This window comes from Pseudochaenichthys georgianus, chromosome 17 (assembly GCF_902827115.2).
Source record: "Pseudochaenichthys georgianus chromosome 17, fPseGeo1.2, whole genome shotgun sequence".
Taxonomy (NCBI): domain Eukaryota; kingdom Metazoa; phylum Chordata; class Actinopteri; order Perciformes; family Channichthyidae; genus Pseudochaenichthys; species Pseudochaenichthys georgianus.
Window position 1 is genome coordinate 23,825,077 of NC_047519.1, and position 16,812 is coordinate 23,841,888.

The 16,812-nt window shown below is 41.7% G+C and overlaps 2 protein-coding genes across 3 annotated transcripts; one reads left to right on the forward strand and one right to left on the reverse strand.

Moving 5' to 3' along the window:
• Positions 1 to 1,534: 1,534 nt before the first annotated feature.
• Positions 1,535 to 5,955, reverse strand: otol1a (otolin 1a). Its single transcript, XM_034105033.1, has 6 exons — positions 5,878 to 5,955; positions 3,962 to 4,033; positions 3,382 to 3,856; positions 3,200 to 3,289; positions 2,981 to 3,052; positions 1,535 to 2,640 (listed from the first exon to the last, which is right to left on the reverse strand). The coding sequence occupies exons 1-6, from the start codon at positions 5,926 to 5,928 to the stop codon at positions 1,763 to 1,765; spliced, it is 1,638 nt and encodes a 545-aa protein (XP_033960924.1). The 5' UTR covers positions 5,929 to 5,955; the 3' UTR covers positions 1,535 to 1,762.
• On the forward strand, positions 5,248 to 15,857 carry ppm1la (protein phosphatase, Mg2+/Mn2+ dependent, 1La). 2 transcript variants are annotated; one of them, XM_034105040.2, is made up of 4 exons: positions 5,248 to 6,047; positions 11,281 to 11,455; positions 13,083 to 13,244; positions 13,539 to 15,857. In XM_034105040.2, exons 1-4 carry the CDS (start codon positions 6,033 to 6,035, stop codon positions 13,895 to 13,897), a joined length of 711 nt encoding a protein of 236 aa, XP_033960931.1. In that variant the 5' UTR covers positions 5,248 to 6,032; the 3' UTR covers positions 13,898 to 15,857. The 2 variants fall into 2 exon arrangements, with proteins under 2 accessions (XP_033960931.1, XP_033960930.1); XM_034105039.1 differs by having other exon boundaries at positions 5,960 to 6,757.
• The last annotated feature ends 955 nt before the right edge of the window (positions 15,858 to 16,812 follow it).

Genomic DNA, 16,812 nt, shown 5'->3' on the forward strand with positions numbered 1-16,812 from the left:
ACAAGCTATTTTTGATTATGGATATTTGAACTTAACTATAATATTCTTCCCCGCTTTTCCATTATGTTACAATATTCCTTATTACAGTAAATCTGATACTGGGAACAATATTGGTGAAGTGTACACGTATTCTCCAAACAAATTGGAGTCTTAGGTAGATTTATATTTTTAAAAGAATAAGACATGCATATCTGCTTAAAATTCTATACTGTATTTGCATTTTTAAATGATGTGGATTTAGGCCCAGTTTATTGCTGTATTGCACAATCAATGTGTGAGAGCGACGAAGAAGATATTTAGTGAATATATAATTGATTTTGGTAGAAAAATCACTTAAATGCACATCAAAGGTCGTAATCAAATATTATGATAAAGATATATATATATATTCAACATGAACAATTTCAATCTAATAAGGTCAAACCCTGTAAGGTGTATATTTGTTGTGATAGTTCTTATCTAATAACTGCATTTTTCTAATTAAGGCTGGTTTTTGTGTGTGAAATTGTAATAATTAAAACAATACACAACTAAATATATATTTGACCTAAGTAATGCAGTCTCCCTACTGTCTTTTTAACATCTACATCACAACACACAAGTGTCTCAGTTCCCCCCAGAGAAATAAACCACGAAATGCAATGTATCTTCCAGATGGATTGCTGTTGTTGAAAGGAAAAGGAGTCATGATCATTTTTAATCTGGAAAGAGGTCCTGACTGTCTAATGAGATATAGCATTTGTAAAAGTCAAAGCTATTTTTCATTGTACAGTGGCTACACTAGAGAATAATTTATAGTGCATTCATCTTTCTGCTGCAGAGGGTTATCCTCCGTGATCGTTGCTAAGGCAGCTAATCTGTCATTGTGAGTGTATCATTGAGGCATTTTTCTTTTTTTTACCTATATCCGCTTCTGGGCGATGCTATTATAAATCCATATAAGTATTTTGTGTTCACCTTCACCCCTGCCTTCAATATTTGCTGATAATTAGGGAAACAAGTGTTTCACTCTTTCTGTACCGTTTTGCCCCATAGGCCTAATGAATCCCCATATTCACATAACAAAGGTTAAATTCAACAGAAACAGAGCTGTGGTGAAAGAAAAGATGCTTCAAGAATATTTTTTACCATCCTGCTGTGTGAGTGCCATCCACGTTAAAGTATTTATCTCCTTTTGTTTTCCAGTCAACAAAACATAAATAGCTATTTTTTTGTAAATTTCAAATTTTGTGGCACATCCTTTTTTTCCTTCATTGTCTGCCACCTTTTCATTACTTTCTTTGCATTTAACAAATCTCTCCAATACCTCTTCACAGAACTTGGACACCTTACACCCTCTAGTGGAAATCAAATGCAATTATGGATAATTTTCTTCAATTGTTCTCAAATTTGTATTTGCCTCACTGACACAGAGCTTATCTATTATAATTGCAATGACTAATGGCTTATAAATTAGCTTCCAATTCTGGCTCTAAATAAATAAAACTCAAGGGTCATCCATTTCAAGTATAGTCATTTTTAATGCATTGTTTCAAAGAACGGAAGTGTTGCATAAAGCAGTCTAATCAAGCCTCATCCATCTCTAAATATAGCAAGGCAAGCGAAGCATTTATTGTGATTAGTACGAGGGTGTCGAGCAAAATCAGAAGCAGCGGCATTTAGCCGAATCACATACATTTGACAAAGCAGTGCAATAGGTTGAAGGTTGTGCAGAATCTACAAGCAGTTTCAACTAGGGCTCATTCAAGGTCATAGACGGCAGTCACAGGTTTTCATTATCAGTGGGTTTGTTTTTTGAGTCTGGGTAAAGCAGGAAGCCAGAGAAAGTGCTGTCATCCTCGTTGCTGGAGTAAACTCCGTTCCAGTCTCTCAGAGTCTCCAGCCACACCTGGTCGCCTTTGTTCAGCTGCATCAGAGCCAGGTTGGACGCCTGATCGATGTCCTGGCCGTACAGAGAGTCCCGAGTCCGCAGCTTCCGTATCCCATTGATCACTAGGGCAGCACGCACAGGCCTGTTGCGCACGGTGATGTGGTAACTGAATAAGTAGACCCCTGGATAGGTGGCGTTGAACTTGTTGATATTCGGGTCCCAGTGCCCCTCCCCATTGTAAAACACCTTATCAAACTTCACAGGCAGGCCGGGCGGAGGGAAGGACCTGCTGGGGAACAAGCCCACACTGAAGGCCGAGCGGATCAGCTCTGCACTCTTACCTGGAGCACCTTTAGGGCCCCGAGATCCACGCACACCTTTAACTCCCCTCTCCCCCCTCTGCCCTGCCATGCCCCTCCCTCCTGGAGGCCCTGGGTGCCCTCTGGCACCTGTATCCCCCTTCCCTCCCGGAGGCCCTGGTTCCCCTCTCTCCCCCTTTACACCATCAGTTCCATTCACTCCTGGGGGGCCCATCTCACCTCTCATTCCAGGGGGCCCAGGCTCCCCTATATCACCAGGTAAACACTCGGGTGTAAGTCCTTGTTCACCTTTCTGACCCTTTGTCCCAGAGGGTCCGGGGGGACCTGCAGGCCCCTCTCGCCCAGCGCTGCCCTTGGTCCCATTCAGGCCGGGCTCTCCCCTTTCTCCAGGGTCCCCTTTCAGACCGATGAAGCCACGTTCACCTTTCTCTCCTCTGGGGCCAGAATCTCCTATAGTGTGTACAGAGGTAACATGCAAATAGGAAGACATGATTCGAACAATCTCATAATTTAACATTTGCATACCTTTAAAGGGGGCATGTATATACATTTTAATCTAATCTGATTAATTATGGCACAAAAATATATGATTTAAAACAGCGGTTTTCAAAGTCTGATACTGTTGGCTTCCCCTCAGATGCATTTTTTCTTTTGACATTGTCTTTAAACTAATGCCATATTTTTTCCATTCACTAGTCTACTGCTAATAATGATTTAGAGCCCTAAAGGCAAGTCTCCCCCCTTTGAAAATCTATAATCTATTATTTATACAAGTTTTACTAATACAGACCTCTCTCTCTTGGTTTTTCCGAGGTCCCAGGGGCACCAGGAAGACCCATCGGACCTTGATCACCTTTTTCACCTGTGGTAGGTTTGATAAATAAAGCGTAGAAAATGATATCCACAGAGTACTTAAACAGGCCAGGGTTTTGCAGAAAAGGAGAGAGGGATAGATAGATAGAAATGGAGAGACATTAAAAATCTCTCCTGCTGTTAAACCCCGTTATACCTATGTCACCATTGAGTCCGTTGGCTCCAGGAAGACCTGCCAGTCCTGGGGGCCCTCTGGTCCCGGTTTCTCCTCTCTCTCCTGGTAACCCTGGGAGGGAAACAAAGATAAGAGCATAAACAGGAAAACATTTGACCTCCAAAAGGTAACTTAACTAACCTGAAAATAACAATCAAACTTACCTACAGGGCCCTTCTCTCCTTGCGGTCCCGGTGGCCCTGTTTCACCTATGGGCCCTGCGGGGCCTCGCTCTGGTGGACAGCACTCACAGACGTTGAAGAAGCATTCATTGTAATCAAGGGTATAGTTTCCAAGGGCGTTCCCGGGGGGTGCTATGGCGTCGGTGTGGAACTCAGTGGAGAATGTGTCGCTGGAGAAGGTGGTGCTGTCTGTGGGGGACACGGAGTAAGAGTCCATTGTCACCTCAGTTGTCTCATCGTTGTGTGCGCTGCTGGAAGGAGACGGGGTTGTGGTGGTGGTCCTTCTGAATCGTCCACCTCCACCACCTCCGCTCCCAGCTCGAGGGGGCTTCCTGGTGGTCTGAGGTTTAGGCCGGCGTGTGGTTCTGGTACTGAAGGTCATCCCGGCCATCAGTACCACAAGGAGAGTGGTCAGGAATACGAGGCGACCAGAAAACATACTGACAACTGTAGTAATCTGTAAGGAAATGGGTGGAGATTTGAAGAATATAGACACAACTGAATTTCTTCCTATAGCACTAGTGTGTTTGCGATGTATAATAAAGCAACAAATGCATCTTACCTTCTGATGTAAATGGTGTTGACTTTTCACTCCATCCCCTCCAACTTCTGATTGGTGTAGGCTGCCTCTTTCCTTATATTGCCCCAGTAGCCCAGAGAGAGAACAAGGGACAGCACATGGGGGGTTATTAGGAGGTAGGTGGGCTGGTAAGAACAGATTACATGACTCCTGAGGGATGTGAAATAAAGCAGGTTTTATACAAGGCAAGACTTTATTCTTTGTGATATGGGATATGAATCCAGGGACCATGAGCACACACAAAGCACACACAAAGTGTTGTTCACACACATGCTTGCTTTGTACACAAACAGCAGGTTACACACAAAGATGCACATTTGCTGAACACGTGTACATAAGCATACAGGATAGACACACAAACTCACACATTGTTGCTAATGAATAGTAAATCATATGAGAGTTGCCGGGTGCAACACCTTGCAGTGATCACACCATTTGGCAGCACCTCAAAGCAGAACATTGATCACCATACACCCAGAGGGAGAGGGATCAATGTCCCAAAACAGGCGGCGTGGCAACATTGATCTAACCGTTCACTTCCTTGATCAAACCAACCCAAAGAGCCCAGTAAACCTAGTAAACCTCATGGAAACCTGGCCCCACTGAACTAAGCTTTACATGTCTCCGAAAGGGTGTAGGATTTAGTTTCAAACCAGTGAAATTAACTCTGAATGATTTAGTTGCGTAGGCTCCACACAAGATGACATGATACAGAATGTGGCAAAAATAATAGATTATCAACTCAACAGAACAAAAGGGCAGACAAGGTCACTACAGAGGAAATTTATCCTGACATATTAAGTTCGTACATTGCTTTATAATGACACCTTTTAATATGTTAACTAAACTAAAACTATACATAGGTTTAATCATCTTAGTATCCTCCTCAAGTCTGTAATTGCTTTTGAAAAATTCACATCATTCAAATTGTTAACCTCATATTGGCTCCCATTGCTCTAACAAGAGTATGATTGTTACACCCTTATTTAAAATTGAATATATATGATACAGGATTATTTTGTCAGGTTATCCTACAAAAATCTTGACAAACACCATGTTCACAATTGACACATTTACATGAATTGTTATTTTGACTGTTGCACATTTAAAAACAGAAACAAATACGTTTTCATCATTCAGTTAAGGCTTGGTTAAAATCGTTAAATTGTGTGTGTGTGTGTGTGTGTGTGTGTGTGTGTGTGTGTGTGTGTGTGTGTGTGTGTGTGTGTGTGTGTGTGTGTGTGTGTGTGTGTGTGTGTGTCTGACTTGCTTGGTCCTGGTTGTTGATAGGACTGTCAGAGGTGTATCACTCCAAAAGGTCACTAGGGGGCGATGTTGAGTCAATGTAATGACTACTGAAACAACATCTGAACAAAGGCCTAATTTCACACACTTATTATTGCATTATGTCATTTACGTGTATTTAATTGTTGTTTTACACGTATTTTAGCTACTTTACATATGTGAATTTATATGTCTATACGTGGTTTCTATTTTATTTTAGGCCTAGTTAATATTGCATTGATTCATGTCCAGTTGCTCATAACAAGTTAGCAGGGGCATGCAATGTTCCGGGGTGAATGGGAGATATGGAGTGTGGATATCAGATGAATACAATATGATGTTGTACTACATGACATCATGATTTCATTCCGCAGTTTGTCCATTGTATGAGCTTGCAGCTGCGCACTCCTGTCAACACCGACTGCACAAGAATGAGCCGTCATGTTGGTCACCAGTATCTTTACCACGGTCACCGAAATCCACTTCCGCTATATACTTTCAAAATAAAGCCCTGACTTTAAAAAAACGCCCCTTGTCCACCCGAGTGAGCTTCTATAAATGCTTTCATTTTATTAAGACAAGCACAGTCGACTTCCGGTGTTATCCTTACTCACCCTTTGTGGCTTGACACATTGCAAGCATGGAGGTGTGTGTGTGAGAAACATCTAATGTTGATACGGACATTGAGCAGACACATATCCGAAAGGGAAACCGGGGTTTACGGTGGAAAAGAAGCACGTCGACTGACTCTCGCGCCCCGGTGACTCCCATGTCTATTTTCGGGGTGAGTCTCACCCAAAATATCCGTAATCCTACAATGGGCTGTGGGGCATTACTCGGAAAATCCACGAGCAGCTGTTTAGGTAGCCGAAGATAGGACCAAGACATCGGACCGAGACAACGGTGGCCTGTCCGCTTTTGTCCTGCGCTGCTCGGCCCGGTGTCTGACAGGCCTCCGAGGAGTTCTTTAAATGTTTAAATCCAGTCTTCGTCAGATATCGTGGCAGTGAATCGATTTCTTCACAGTCCCTCGGAGCGGATGGAGTGAATTGTGCAAAAAGGGGAGAGAGACAGACCGCAGTTTGGTTGCGTGTGATGATAGGAGACACAATGACGCTCTTGTCTCTTCTGGGTCGGATCATGCGTTATTTTCTCCTCAGGCCGGAGACATTGTTCCTGTTGTGCATCAGTCTGGCGCTGTGGAGTTACTTCTTCCACACGGACGAAGTGAAAACCATCGTCAAGTCCAGCCGGGACGCCGTGAAGATGGTGAAGGGGAAAGTGGCGGAGATGATGCAGAATGACCGGCTGGGAGGCCTCAGTGTCCTGGACGCAGAGTTCTCCAAAACCTGGGAGTTCAAGAACAACAACGTCGCCGTGTACTCCATACAGGGGAGAAGAGATCACATGGAGGACCGTTTCGAGGTGCTCACCGACATCACCAACAAGAGCCACCCGTCCATATTCGGCATATTTGACGGTCACGGTGGAGAGGTAGGCTGGGGAGGGAGAGTTTACACCGGCCAATGGGGTTACACAGGCCAATGAGGTTGCACAGGCCAATGAGGTTACACGGGCCAATGAGGTTGCACAGGCCAATGAGGTTACACAGGCCAATGTTATCACTATTATCCAATGTTATCACTATGCATTAGGACTCATCCAGATACACATACCTGCTGCTACACAAGAGTTAGCATCATTTGGATGCAGAGCAGGTATAGAGACGGGAAGTAATTCAAGTATTAATCTGTGCTTTCCAATAAAACCTATAGTTATAATTGAATTGAAGTATATGTAATAGCACAGCATTATATATGCAAACATATTCTAGTGTGGGAGATTCAAATCATGATATAAGAGTTAGAAATCAACAATACTGTAGGTAAGACATGGCCATATCTCTGTTCAGCAACATGCCAGGTTTCTGTAGAAACTGTTATTAAATGGTACACAGACACACTCCACTTGAATCCCTCACTTTATGCTCCCCCCTATTCTCAAACAGAACAAATCCCCTCCACTCTCCATCATTGTGTTCTTTTGTGTGAACGATTCCACTGCCAATCAGGGAGGTGTGTGTGTGTGTGTGTGTGTGTGTGTGTGTGTGTGTGTGTGTGTGTGTGTGTGTGTGTGTGTGTGTGTGTGTGTGTGTGTGTGTGTGTGTGTGTGTGTGTGTGTGTGTGTGTGTGTGTGTGTGTGTGTGTGTGTGTGTGTGTGTGTGTGTGTGTGTGTGTGTGTGTGTGTGTGTGTGTGTGTGTGTGTGTGTGTGTGTGTGTGTGTGTGTGTGTCTATCTTTCTTTCTTTCTTCCACTCCATATGTTGTCCAGGGTCACAGGTTTCTCAGGGCTGCCTTCAAACCACGTGTCCTGGACGCCATCTGTCACACCACCGCCCCTGCTGTTCCCCAGAGGTTCCAGTTAATTACATATTTCATTAAATTATACTGGTTTACAATTCTGATTAAGAGCACAGACTTCCCACATCGGTAATTTTTTTATTTTTTTTTATGAATACCACACAATAACAGATCTTTAAATTGAAGCAAATCTTTGGTAACTCAAACCAAAGTGGGAGTGCTCATCACAGTTTCCCAGCGGCCTCTCTATAATATATTCAAACCCCAGAGAAGCAGGGAGTTTTGAGCCAAATATATTTTTTCCCACGCAATAGGGCCATCATATTATTATTTTTAAATAGCACATTTGAAGCTCTTTGGACAGAGTGTTATATATGAGCGGTTCATGACATACAGTAGTTAGACAAGCAGTAAACCATTTAGATAGAAGTACTTCTATACTATCTTGGCAATTGTTGTTAGCCAAAACACTAATCAATTCAAATGAAAGCTCTGTCCCTCAAACCACCTCGTCTTCTTCTGGGTTACACACCCAAACATTCCTGCTGTACATATATTTTGCTGTCATTTGATTAAAGAATGCATGGGAATTTCACCTTTTTAAAAAAAAGAGTTGCAGTCGGTTTGTGTTCAGAGAGAGAGTCAACAAGCTGAGAGCAGAGGCTGTTTAACCATCAGAATCCCTCTTTCTATTCCTGTCCCCAAAACAAATATTTATCTTTCTTGTCTGTCCTCACATCTCTCTTTTTTCCCTCATTTTCACTGCCTCCTGCAATTTCCCCTCCCATTCTTTAGTCAGAATTGTATCTGTATTTGTGTATACCGTATGTGTGTTTTATATGTGTACTGTTTTCTTGTATGACCCCTCCTTTTTAAAGCTATACTTGATCTCTCAGTTGTTTCCTTTTATACTGCAAAAACAATGGGTCACTCTGACATTGACCGTGGCTATTATAGGGTCATAAGCGTCAAAACACAGATGGCCTGAGAAACACAAACGGTTAAAAACGAAGCACTTACAGTAAATCAATGGGAGGTGGAAAGTTTGGGAAAGCTGTTTATCTTCCGACTAACGATGTTGTCGGGAAATATTACATAATGTTTGGATATCCTAGGACAGTTCTATACTGTACATTTGTATGCAGTCTGGCCCAAATGAATAAACACATACCCACACGAACATTACCAATATTAGATGAAGCGAAATCTTGGCTGTCTCTGTGAGTGCAGCGTGTTCTCGCTCTGAAAATATTCAGGACATTTCTCAAACGATTCTTTGTTTGCCCCCCTGTATTTTTGTCGTTGCAGTGAGTTATAGCCCAGAATTATAAACGTGTACACAAGCCTCTGCTAGGGTTGAACGATTAATCGATTTTAAATCGAAATCGCGATTCGAGATGATGTGATTATCAAATCGCAAAGCCTGCGATTTTATTTAACTTCTTTTTAAAAAAAAAAAAAAAAAATTCCAATTTTTGTTTACATTTTTTTTCTTCTTGTGTGTCAGTCATCCACATCAATCGGAAGGGCTGTGCTCCACATGTGCCAGCAATTGTTAATCAATCAGAAGTGGCACATGATAGAAGGTGATAGACAGATTGATCCAATCACCTGCCAAGTGCTTTTGAAAGTGCCTGCCCTTTCCAAATGGCTTCCAATGGAGCTTTCCTAGATAGTTTGGTGAAACAAACCATCTGAGTCAGGTTAGTAATGCTGCATCACATGTTCTACATCTAAAAGGGTGAATCTTTAACTGAAGCTTGACTTTAAAGCAACCCAACGGAAGTTTCATGTAAGTTTAGTTCTTTCACTCGTAGCTCGGGCTGCGGGGGGGCTAGAGGCGGGAGCACGTTGATACGACCTTCCTAGCCGGAGTTATGGCCGCATTTTACAATAAACTTCCGTTGGGTCGCTTAAAAATAAATATCGCAATTCGAATCGCAATATTTGTCAGAAAATCGCAATTAGATTTTTTTCCCAAAATCGTGCAGCCCTAGCCGCTGCTCCCCTTTTTAACATGATTTACTCAGACTATTCCCTGTTGAAGAATACATTGAAATAGTTTACTGCTTTAAAAGGCTTTCTAACTTCTTCACTGCATAACATTTATATATAAACCTCTAGAAGTAAAGATCTCAATAAGTGATATGATTCAGATGAATCAACTTTTAATTAAGCTGGTCCAATATGTTATGTTCTCTCATTAAATCAATAGAGACTGAAGTATTTGGGTCATTTATGGAGTCTGTTACTGCTGGCATTTCCTGCTGTTTACGACCAATTTACACTTTATGCTCTTTCCCTGATCGAGTGCTTCTCTCTCCAATTTACTAAATGAATGCGTTCACTTGTCCAGAAAAAGGAAAGGGGGGGAATAGGGACATCCCAAATATGGCTACACTGTAGTGATCATAAGTATTCGGTCTTATTTGAATACCAATTACAACAGTGATAAATATTTGTCACTGTTGTAATTGGTATTAAAAGGTCAGTGTTATGTGCGTACAAATAAAATATAGCAACGTTTTAGCCGTTTTTGTTTGTACAGATTTTGGTAGGTATTTTACCAAAACTAAAATGCATGATCACATTTATTAAACGGGGTTAGTAATGAAGGTTATAAAATTCAAATAAAACTCAACCTGAATGAAGGTATCATACTGTTAAACTGTTATACGGCGTAACAGTGAAGCATGTAGATTGAATTGCCCCAAAGTGCCCTAATATCCACAGGAACAGCAGCCATGCAGTCATGTGTTAACCAGGATATTTGATGGTATAGCATTTTCCATTTTTAGATTTGATTCCATGCATTAGCATAATGGGAATCTTGGCAGAGAAAATGAGTGAAGGCAGGAGGAGCAAGGCAAGTGTGCTGGAAGATGAGGACAGTGTTCAATAATTCAGCATCGAGCACCTGCTGTAGGAAACGGAAAAAACCCTCTGACCGTATTACCTGACAACAACAGGGGCACAAATCTAAATAGTAACAACTTTACAACCATATTTATTCTATCTAAGTGGCATACCAAACTAAGAACAATCCGAACATGTTTATGAATAAGAACAGGTCATTCTTGGCTTCTTTATTAAAAAAGAAGAAGAAAAAATAACTGTTTTTTAAAGCCTTGTTTTTGGGGCAGTAAAACAAGCTTCAAACACAGCATTTTTATACATGCCTACAAATATAGATAGGGTCTTTACAAACCTAATATAGTTGAAATGTCCTAATGAAGAGTTGCCTATATACACATCCAGAATGACTGCAGTAGTGGTGTTTTTGTCATTTAAAATGAGTCAGTAACTCTCCTTTAGGCTCAGTTTTAGTCTCCTCCCGCCTCTGAAATATTTGCTCCTAAAGGCTCCCTGTTTGGGGCTGGGCAGGTAGAGTACAGAGCTTTTATCAGAGTTTTTTAAAACAACTGTCTGCTGCGGCTGTAAACACTGCAGACGAGAGTGAACAGTAAAGTCATGGACTGAAAAGTCAGATCAATGAGCTTAAAGGCTTTTAACCTTTTGTAAGGCTTGGTAACTGCAGAGTCCAGAGAGCTTTTCTGAACTTCTAAACTAATTCGTAATCCTCAACCACACTTTTACTTGTCCACTTGCCGCTCTCTAACCCTCCCTGTGTCTTCCCTTTTCCCTCCTCCTTTCCCAGGCTGCAGCTGACTACGTGAAGGCCCACCTGCCAGACTCCCTGAAGCAGCAGCTGCAGGCCTTTGAGAGAGAGAAGAGAGAGGGCACTCTCTCTCACAGCAGCATCCTCGAGCAGCGCATCCTGAGTGTGGATCGAGAGATGCTGGACAAGCTCTCTGCCAACCACGATGAAGCAGGTCAGGGGGGGGGGAGGGGAGAGTGGTGAGGAGTTTATGCTGTACAGTAGACCTGTGTGTGTGAGAGAAGATGGGAAGAGTTGGAAAAACTGACTTAAAATATTTGTGGGAAAGCTGGTGATGACCTTTTTGGAAATGTAAAATAAGCAGATCAAAACATTCGAGAAACTACACCCTAACGGAGCGTCCACACTACAGCTCCAAAAATAGCTTGGAGCTGGGCGTGTCTGGAGCTTGGGGATTTTATTCAAGCAACACGGCCAACAACCAATCACATGAATCTCCCGCCCCCGACATACAAAGCAAAAACCCCCGGGGATTTTATGCGAGCAATATATATATAAACTCCCCAAACAGGCGAAAACCTACCAGTTTCCCCCACTGTCTCTGCCACCTCCCTCCATGCCTGGTTCCTCCGGTTTGTATCCCGGGAGGTGAAGAGGGTCTGGTCATACAAAACCGGGTGATTCGCTACGGCGATAGTTAGTTTCTCCTCCGACTTTTTTTGAAAATATAGAAATGAACGGCGGGATATCTCTCCCAGCTTAGACGCGGTTTGATTGGCTAGCGCTTCAGCTGTCAGATTTTGGGAAACGGGATTTGATTGGCTGGCGCTGGCTACTCCGGCGTCCAGGCGACCAGAAGTTGAACAATGTTCAACTTCTGGTCGCCTGGGTCGCCTGAGACGCCTCGCTCGGCTACCCACAATTCAGTTCGGCGAAAAAGCGCGGCTACGTGACGTCACCCCATTGAAAGTGAATGGGCAGCTTGGAGCTGCTTGGAGCTTTCGACGCTGTAGTGTAGACGGGCCGTAAAAGCGCACTCAAGTTTGTGTGCCTTAATATGTAGAGTGATGTAATTTAATCTCAAATAGTTGCAGTAAATATTGTACACCACGGCTTATATCAAAGCAGTACAAATGTACTTCTCAAAAACCCTCAGCATTCACCCTCTCGGCCTCTCACAGGACAAAATGTGTCACGGCACATCGTCTATTTGACAAAATCTCACAATTTCCTGTTCAATATCCTGTCGGCTCAATGCATCTCAAGTGACATTTACCTTTTTGGCAAGTTTCCTATTTACAATCCACTTGTAATACTGAGAACAGTGAGACTGCGGTGCTTTAACATTATGCTGCAGTTACATTATGCTGCAGATGATAGCCATGCTCTGATGAAAAAAATCAGAGCTACAGTCCAGATTAATTAGTCGCTTTTGTTGGATACATCTAGTCAAGTGAACGGCCTATTGTTTTTCATTTGTTTGATGACAGTTTGGCAATCTGTCAATTCAGCATATTAAAGCCACAATTGATTCTCTTATATGTATCTGTTTCTATTCATTATGCTTGTTTGTATGCAAATGAGTCAGTCCTGGTTCACAATACTTTGACCATGCTGTCACACTAACAGTGTTATTCTTAAAAGAAACACGATTCAGTGTGGCATAGCTTATTTCTCCTCCCAAATGTTTTCAGAATATAAATGTGGTCTACCCTCATACTCCCGCTCTCGACATTCACATGACACCAGATTTGATTCATAGTTATTGCAGAATGTTTTTTAAACTGTTTATTGGACTGTCTTCTCAATTTGATGTCTATCTCATCCTATCTGCCATGCAGGAACAACTTGCCTCGTAGCGCTGCTGTCAGACAGAGAACTCATCGTGGCAAACGTTGGAGACTCCCGTGGTGTGTTGTGTGACAAAGATGGGAACGCTGTTGCACTTTCACATGACCACAAGCCGTACCAGCTTAAAGAGCGCAAGAGGATCAAGAGAGCAGGTACATTACAAAAATAAAAACCCTGCTTGAACTTGCACATAGTGAATTAACCTGCACTGCACTCTCATGTTTAGGGCCTTTGGTTGCCATCTGTTGGTCTATTTAGGAAAAGCATTGTGGTAAACAAAGATCAAGGTAAGATTTAGATTAATTAGATGCCTAAGCTTTGTGATTAAGGATTTAAAAGTCAGCTTCGATTTAGTATTTATAAACCTAAATCTCCTGCCGCACTTACTCTTTATTTGGTACATCATCATTAACATGTTCATAAATATTGTATTTCCTTACCTCCAGGTGGTTTTATCAGTTTTAATGGATCGTGGAGAGTCCAGGGAATCCTGGCAATGTCCCGCTCTCTGGGGGACTACCCACTGAAGAACCTGAACGTAATCATCCCTGACCCAGACATCATGACCTTTGACATGGACAAGCTGCAGCCAGAGTTCATGATCCTGGCATCAGACGGCCTGTGGGACGCTTTCAGCAATGAGGAGGCCGTTCGGTTCGTCCGCGAGCGTCTGGACGAGCCTCACTTCGGCGCCAAGAGCATCGTCCTCCAGTCTTTCTACCGTGGCTGCCCTGACAACATCACCGTCATGGTGGTGAAGTTCAAAAGTAGAGCTGGGGGGAATAATAGTAAGGCAGGGGAGTAGGTATGAGTCAAGTTGAGAGCTTAGAGATCAATGTTTTTCAAATTCCGTTGGATGGAGAAACAAGTTTAATGTCACAGGAGGACTGGAGAAATATTGATCCAGAGAACAGAACAGTTCACACACATGCAAAAACACACACAAAAATAATGTTTTTTTTTGTAGGTTTCTGATAAGGGCATTTAAACACAAGACATATCTGCTGACCTAATGGGGAATACATAAGAAATATGTAATTCAACAGTTGAGATGCATTTACCCAGGCAGACAGCAGGCAGGGGATTTTTCTCTTTACCAGCACCCATTAGACTGTGATTGATTTACTACTGTTTACTGTACATGAATGGTACCGCTTCACTGGAGGCTTTTAAGTGGAGGCTACAATAGTGCCTATTCAAGAGTTACTGTGCAAACACAGGAAGCTACTAAAAAGGTAACTAGTACTGCATTTTGATGTTGCTCCCAAGTAATGTATGCGTCTGTTACATGTCTGAGATTGGAAAATGTTGTAAAATATAAAAAGACTCCAGTGGAGCCATACTTTTATTTAACTTGATGTGATGCTGCTCCTTAAATCTAACTTTTGAGTATCAAGAACTCAATGTAGAACTGAGAGGAAGATGTTAAACATTTACAGTTTCACCATCTGGCTGAGGTGAGCCTGGAGCAGAGCGGTAGCGGGAAAACAAATAGCCTAATATGGATTTAAAAAGCAATGGCCCGGATTGTGTGTGAACAACTCTGACCAATCACAAATAGTACTGTTCTGTGGGTTGAATTTCTTTAAACCCTCAGGTGCTAACACATCTGTAAGAAGAAAAAGCTGTAAATGTTGAAGCAGAAAACTACTGAATGGTGAGATTGAATATGAATGGCAGACACAAGCTCATTGTAAAAACAAAAATGTGATATCCAAAAGTTTCTTTTTTAAGTTATTGGATTTCTTTTTTAAATGCAATTACTAATTCCTCAATTATAGATGGAATACGTAAGCAGAACCAGTAATTGGCTTGGAGCTGGAGTTGGCTTCTATATGCCACTTTTTCGTTGAAGGCTGACAACTCCAAAACTGTAACTCTACTTTTCAATAGAACAGAAGGTTAGTGATACTCAGAAGATAGATTTTGGATAGAGTATTACTTTAACATACAACACATGCACACAGACACACAAACAGTTATGTTAATAAAAAGCACCTTCAGATGTTTATTTTTGGAATGGTAAATGATTGCATATCAGCCAATGTAAACACTGTCTATCCTCAATAATACAAGAGGGTTATAATGTATGTAGAACCTGATGTTGTTACTGAACTTCACCTCTTGATACGGCAATTTTATGGAGCTCATGTAAACTGTTCCGTTAAAGTTGTTTTACACCGTCTGTATCGGGGCATGTGCTATGGCTTGTTCATGAACAAAGTACATAGAGTTTGTATCCATGAACACTGGTGGCTGCCTTTGACCTGGGAAATGCACGGAACAGGTGGTGCAACAAACTTCCACATCTCTGCTGCCATCAGAAAAGGACAAACATTTGACACATCATGAACTGTACAGCCAGAATGCTAGTAGCTAGAAATATGATATGCTCCTGAAGCAATACAACACCCTGTTAAGGGAGAATACAGCAAACCATACTTAATTTGCTACCGTTTTATGTTCAACTATGCTATACTACTGTGTTTATTGACATTTGCGTCCATTGAAAAAAACCTTTTAACTTAAGTTTACCTAATGCCTTATTTATTGTTAAGTTTTTTTGGTTGTCTTGCTGATCACCAAATGTATATTCGTTTTGTTCTTCTGTACATGAGCAGAAGTTTACAATAAATAACTAATCACTTTAATTGATAAGCAGTCAATTAATCAAACATGTTGAGCTGATGCTCAGAGTGTAAAAAGAGAAGTGTAAATACATCCTGTATGTAAACTCTGTATTAAACAAACTCTTTCATCTTCAATTCCCTTCTCAGTCTTTATTATCTGATTAAATATGCAGCATGCTATGCCAACTCCTTATTTTCAAGGGTCCATTTAAAATTAGGTTCTTAACATTACTACAAAGGTTGATTTCAATTATTTTCCACAACCTGACATTCATGTTGTAATGTACTCGTAATGTATATATTTGTACATTCAGTGTTAGAGTTGTGCCTTGGTCGATCCACCTTTTTTTGTTATATACATGTGTATAAAAGTTCAGCAATTTTCTATTTGAGAGTATTATTTCATAAACATTTTCATTAAAAAGAATGATGTGGGGTGAAATCTAATAAAAATAAGTAGGCGTACTACTTATCCAGTTTGGTTAATAAATCCTGAATCAATTTGAATTCCCTATGTCAAATTATATTATGGTTATTAAAAAATAGAAGAAACAGTGAAATAAAAAAAGGCGTGTCCTACTTGTCTAGTGTAATAATACAATTCTGCATTGATTTTGAGTCATGGGGTCATGCAATGGGAGCTGATGGAGAAATCAAGCATATCCATGTCAACAGTCTGAAACTAAGAACCAGATTAAGGCCCAATCCCAAACCACGCCCTACATCCCACACCCCACCCCTCCATTCGCGCGGAGGGTCCGCCACATTAAGTGCTGTTCCAAACCAACGAATGTGGAGGGGGAGTGGGTTATCAAGCCCTCAAACAGCGAGTCTTCATCGGTGCTGACTGGAGACCGGTCTCTAACTGTTCTTATGATACATCCATGGGTTGTTTCTCAATGTCGAGGACGCTTGCTTGGTAGCACATGTCTTCCAAGTCACTTGCTTCAGAAGCGAGGCAAGAGTCCTTCCTAGCCTCGGAAAACAAAGAATTGTGGAACAGGCTAACAGGTGTGCGTCATATGTGAGGCTCGCCTTAAATGGAGCGCTATTTCCGCCAAAGATTTAGAAATTGGTCCGTGCACAAAGC

What these genes read in the sequence shown, in the direction of transcription:
- ppm1la (XM_034105039.1), top strand. Translation starts at nt 6,359, where the DNA reads ATGATAGGAGACACAATGACGCTCTTGTCTCTTCTGGGTCGGATCATG. An exon ending in TGCCAACCACGATGAAGCAG is followed by an intron (nt 11,456 to 13,082) that starts GTCAGGGGGGGG and finishes TCTGCCATGCAG; the next exon opens with GAACAACTTGCCTCGTAGCG. An exon ending in CAAGAGGATCAAGAGAGCAG is followed by an intron (nt 13,245 to 13,538) that starts GTACATTACAAA and finishes CCTTACCTCCAG; the next exon opens with GTGGTTTTATCAGTTTTAAT.
- otol1a (XM_034105033.1), bottom strand. Translation starts at nt 5,928, where the DNA reads ATGTTTCTCACACACACACCTCCATGCTTGCAATGTGTCAAGCCACAA. An exon ending in AACACCATTTACATCAGAAG is followed by an intron (nt 3,857 to 3,961) that starts GTAAGATGCATT and finishes ATTTCCTTACAG; the next exon opens with ATTACTACAGTTGTCAGTAT. An exon ending in AGGAGAGAAGGGCCCTGTAG is followed by an intron (nt 3,290 to 3,381) that starts GTAAGTTTGATT and finishes TTTCCCTCCCAG; the next exon opens with GGTTACCAGGAGAGAGAGGA.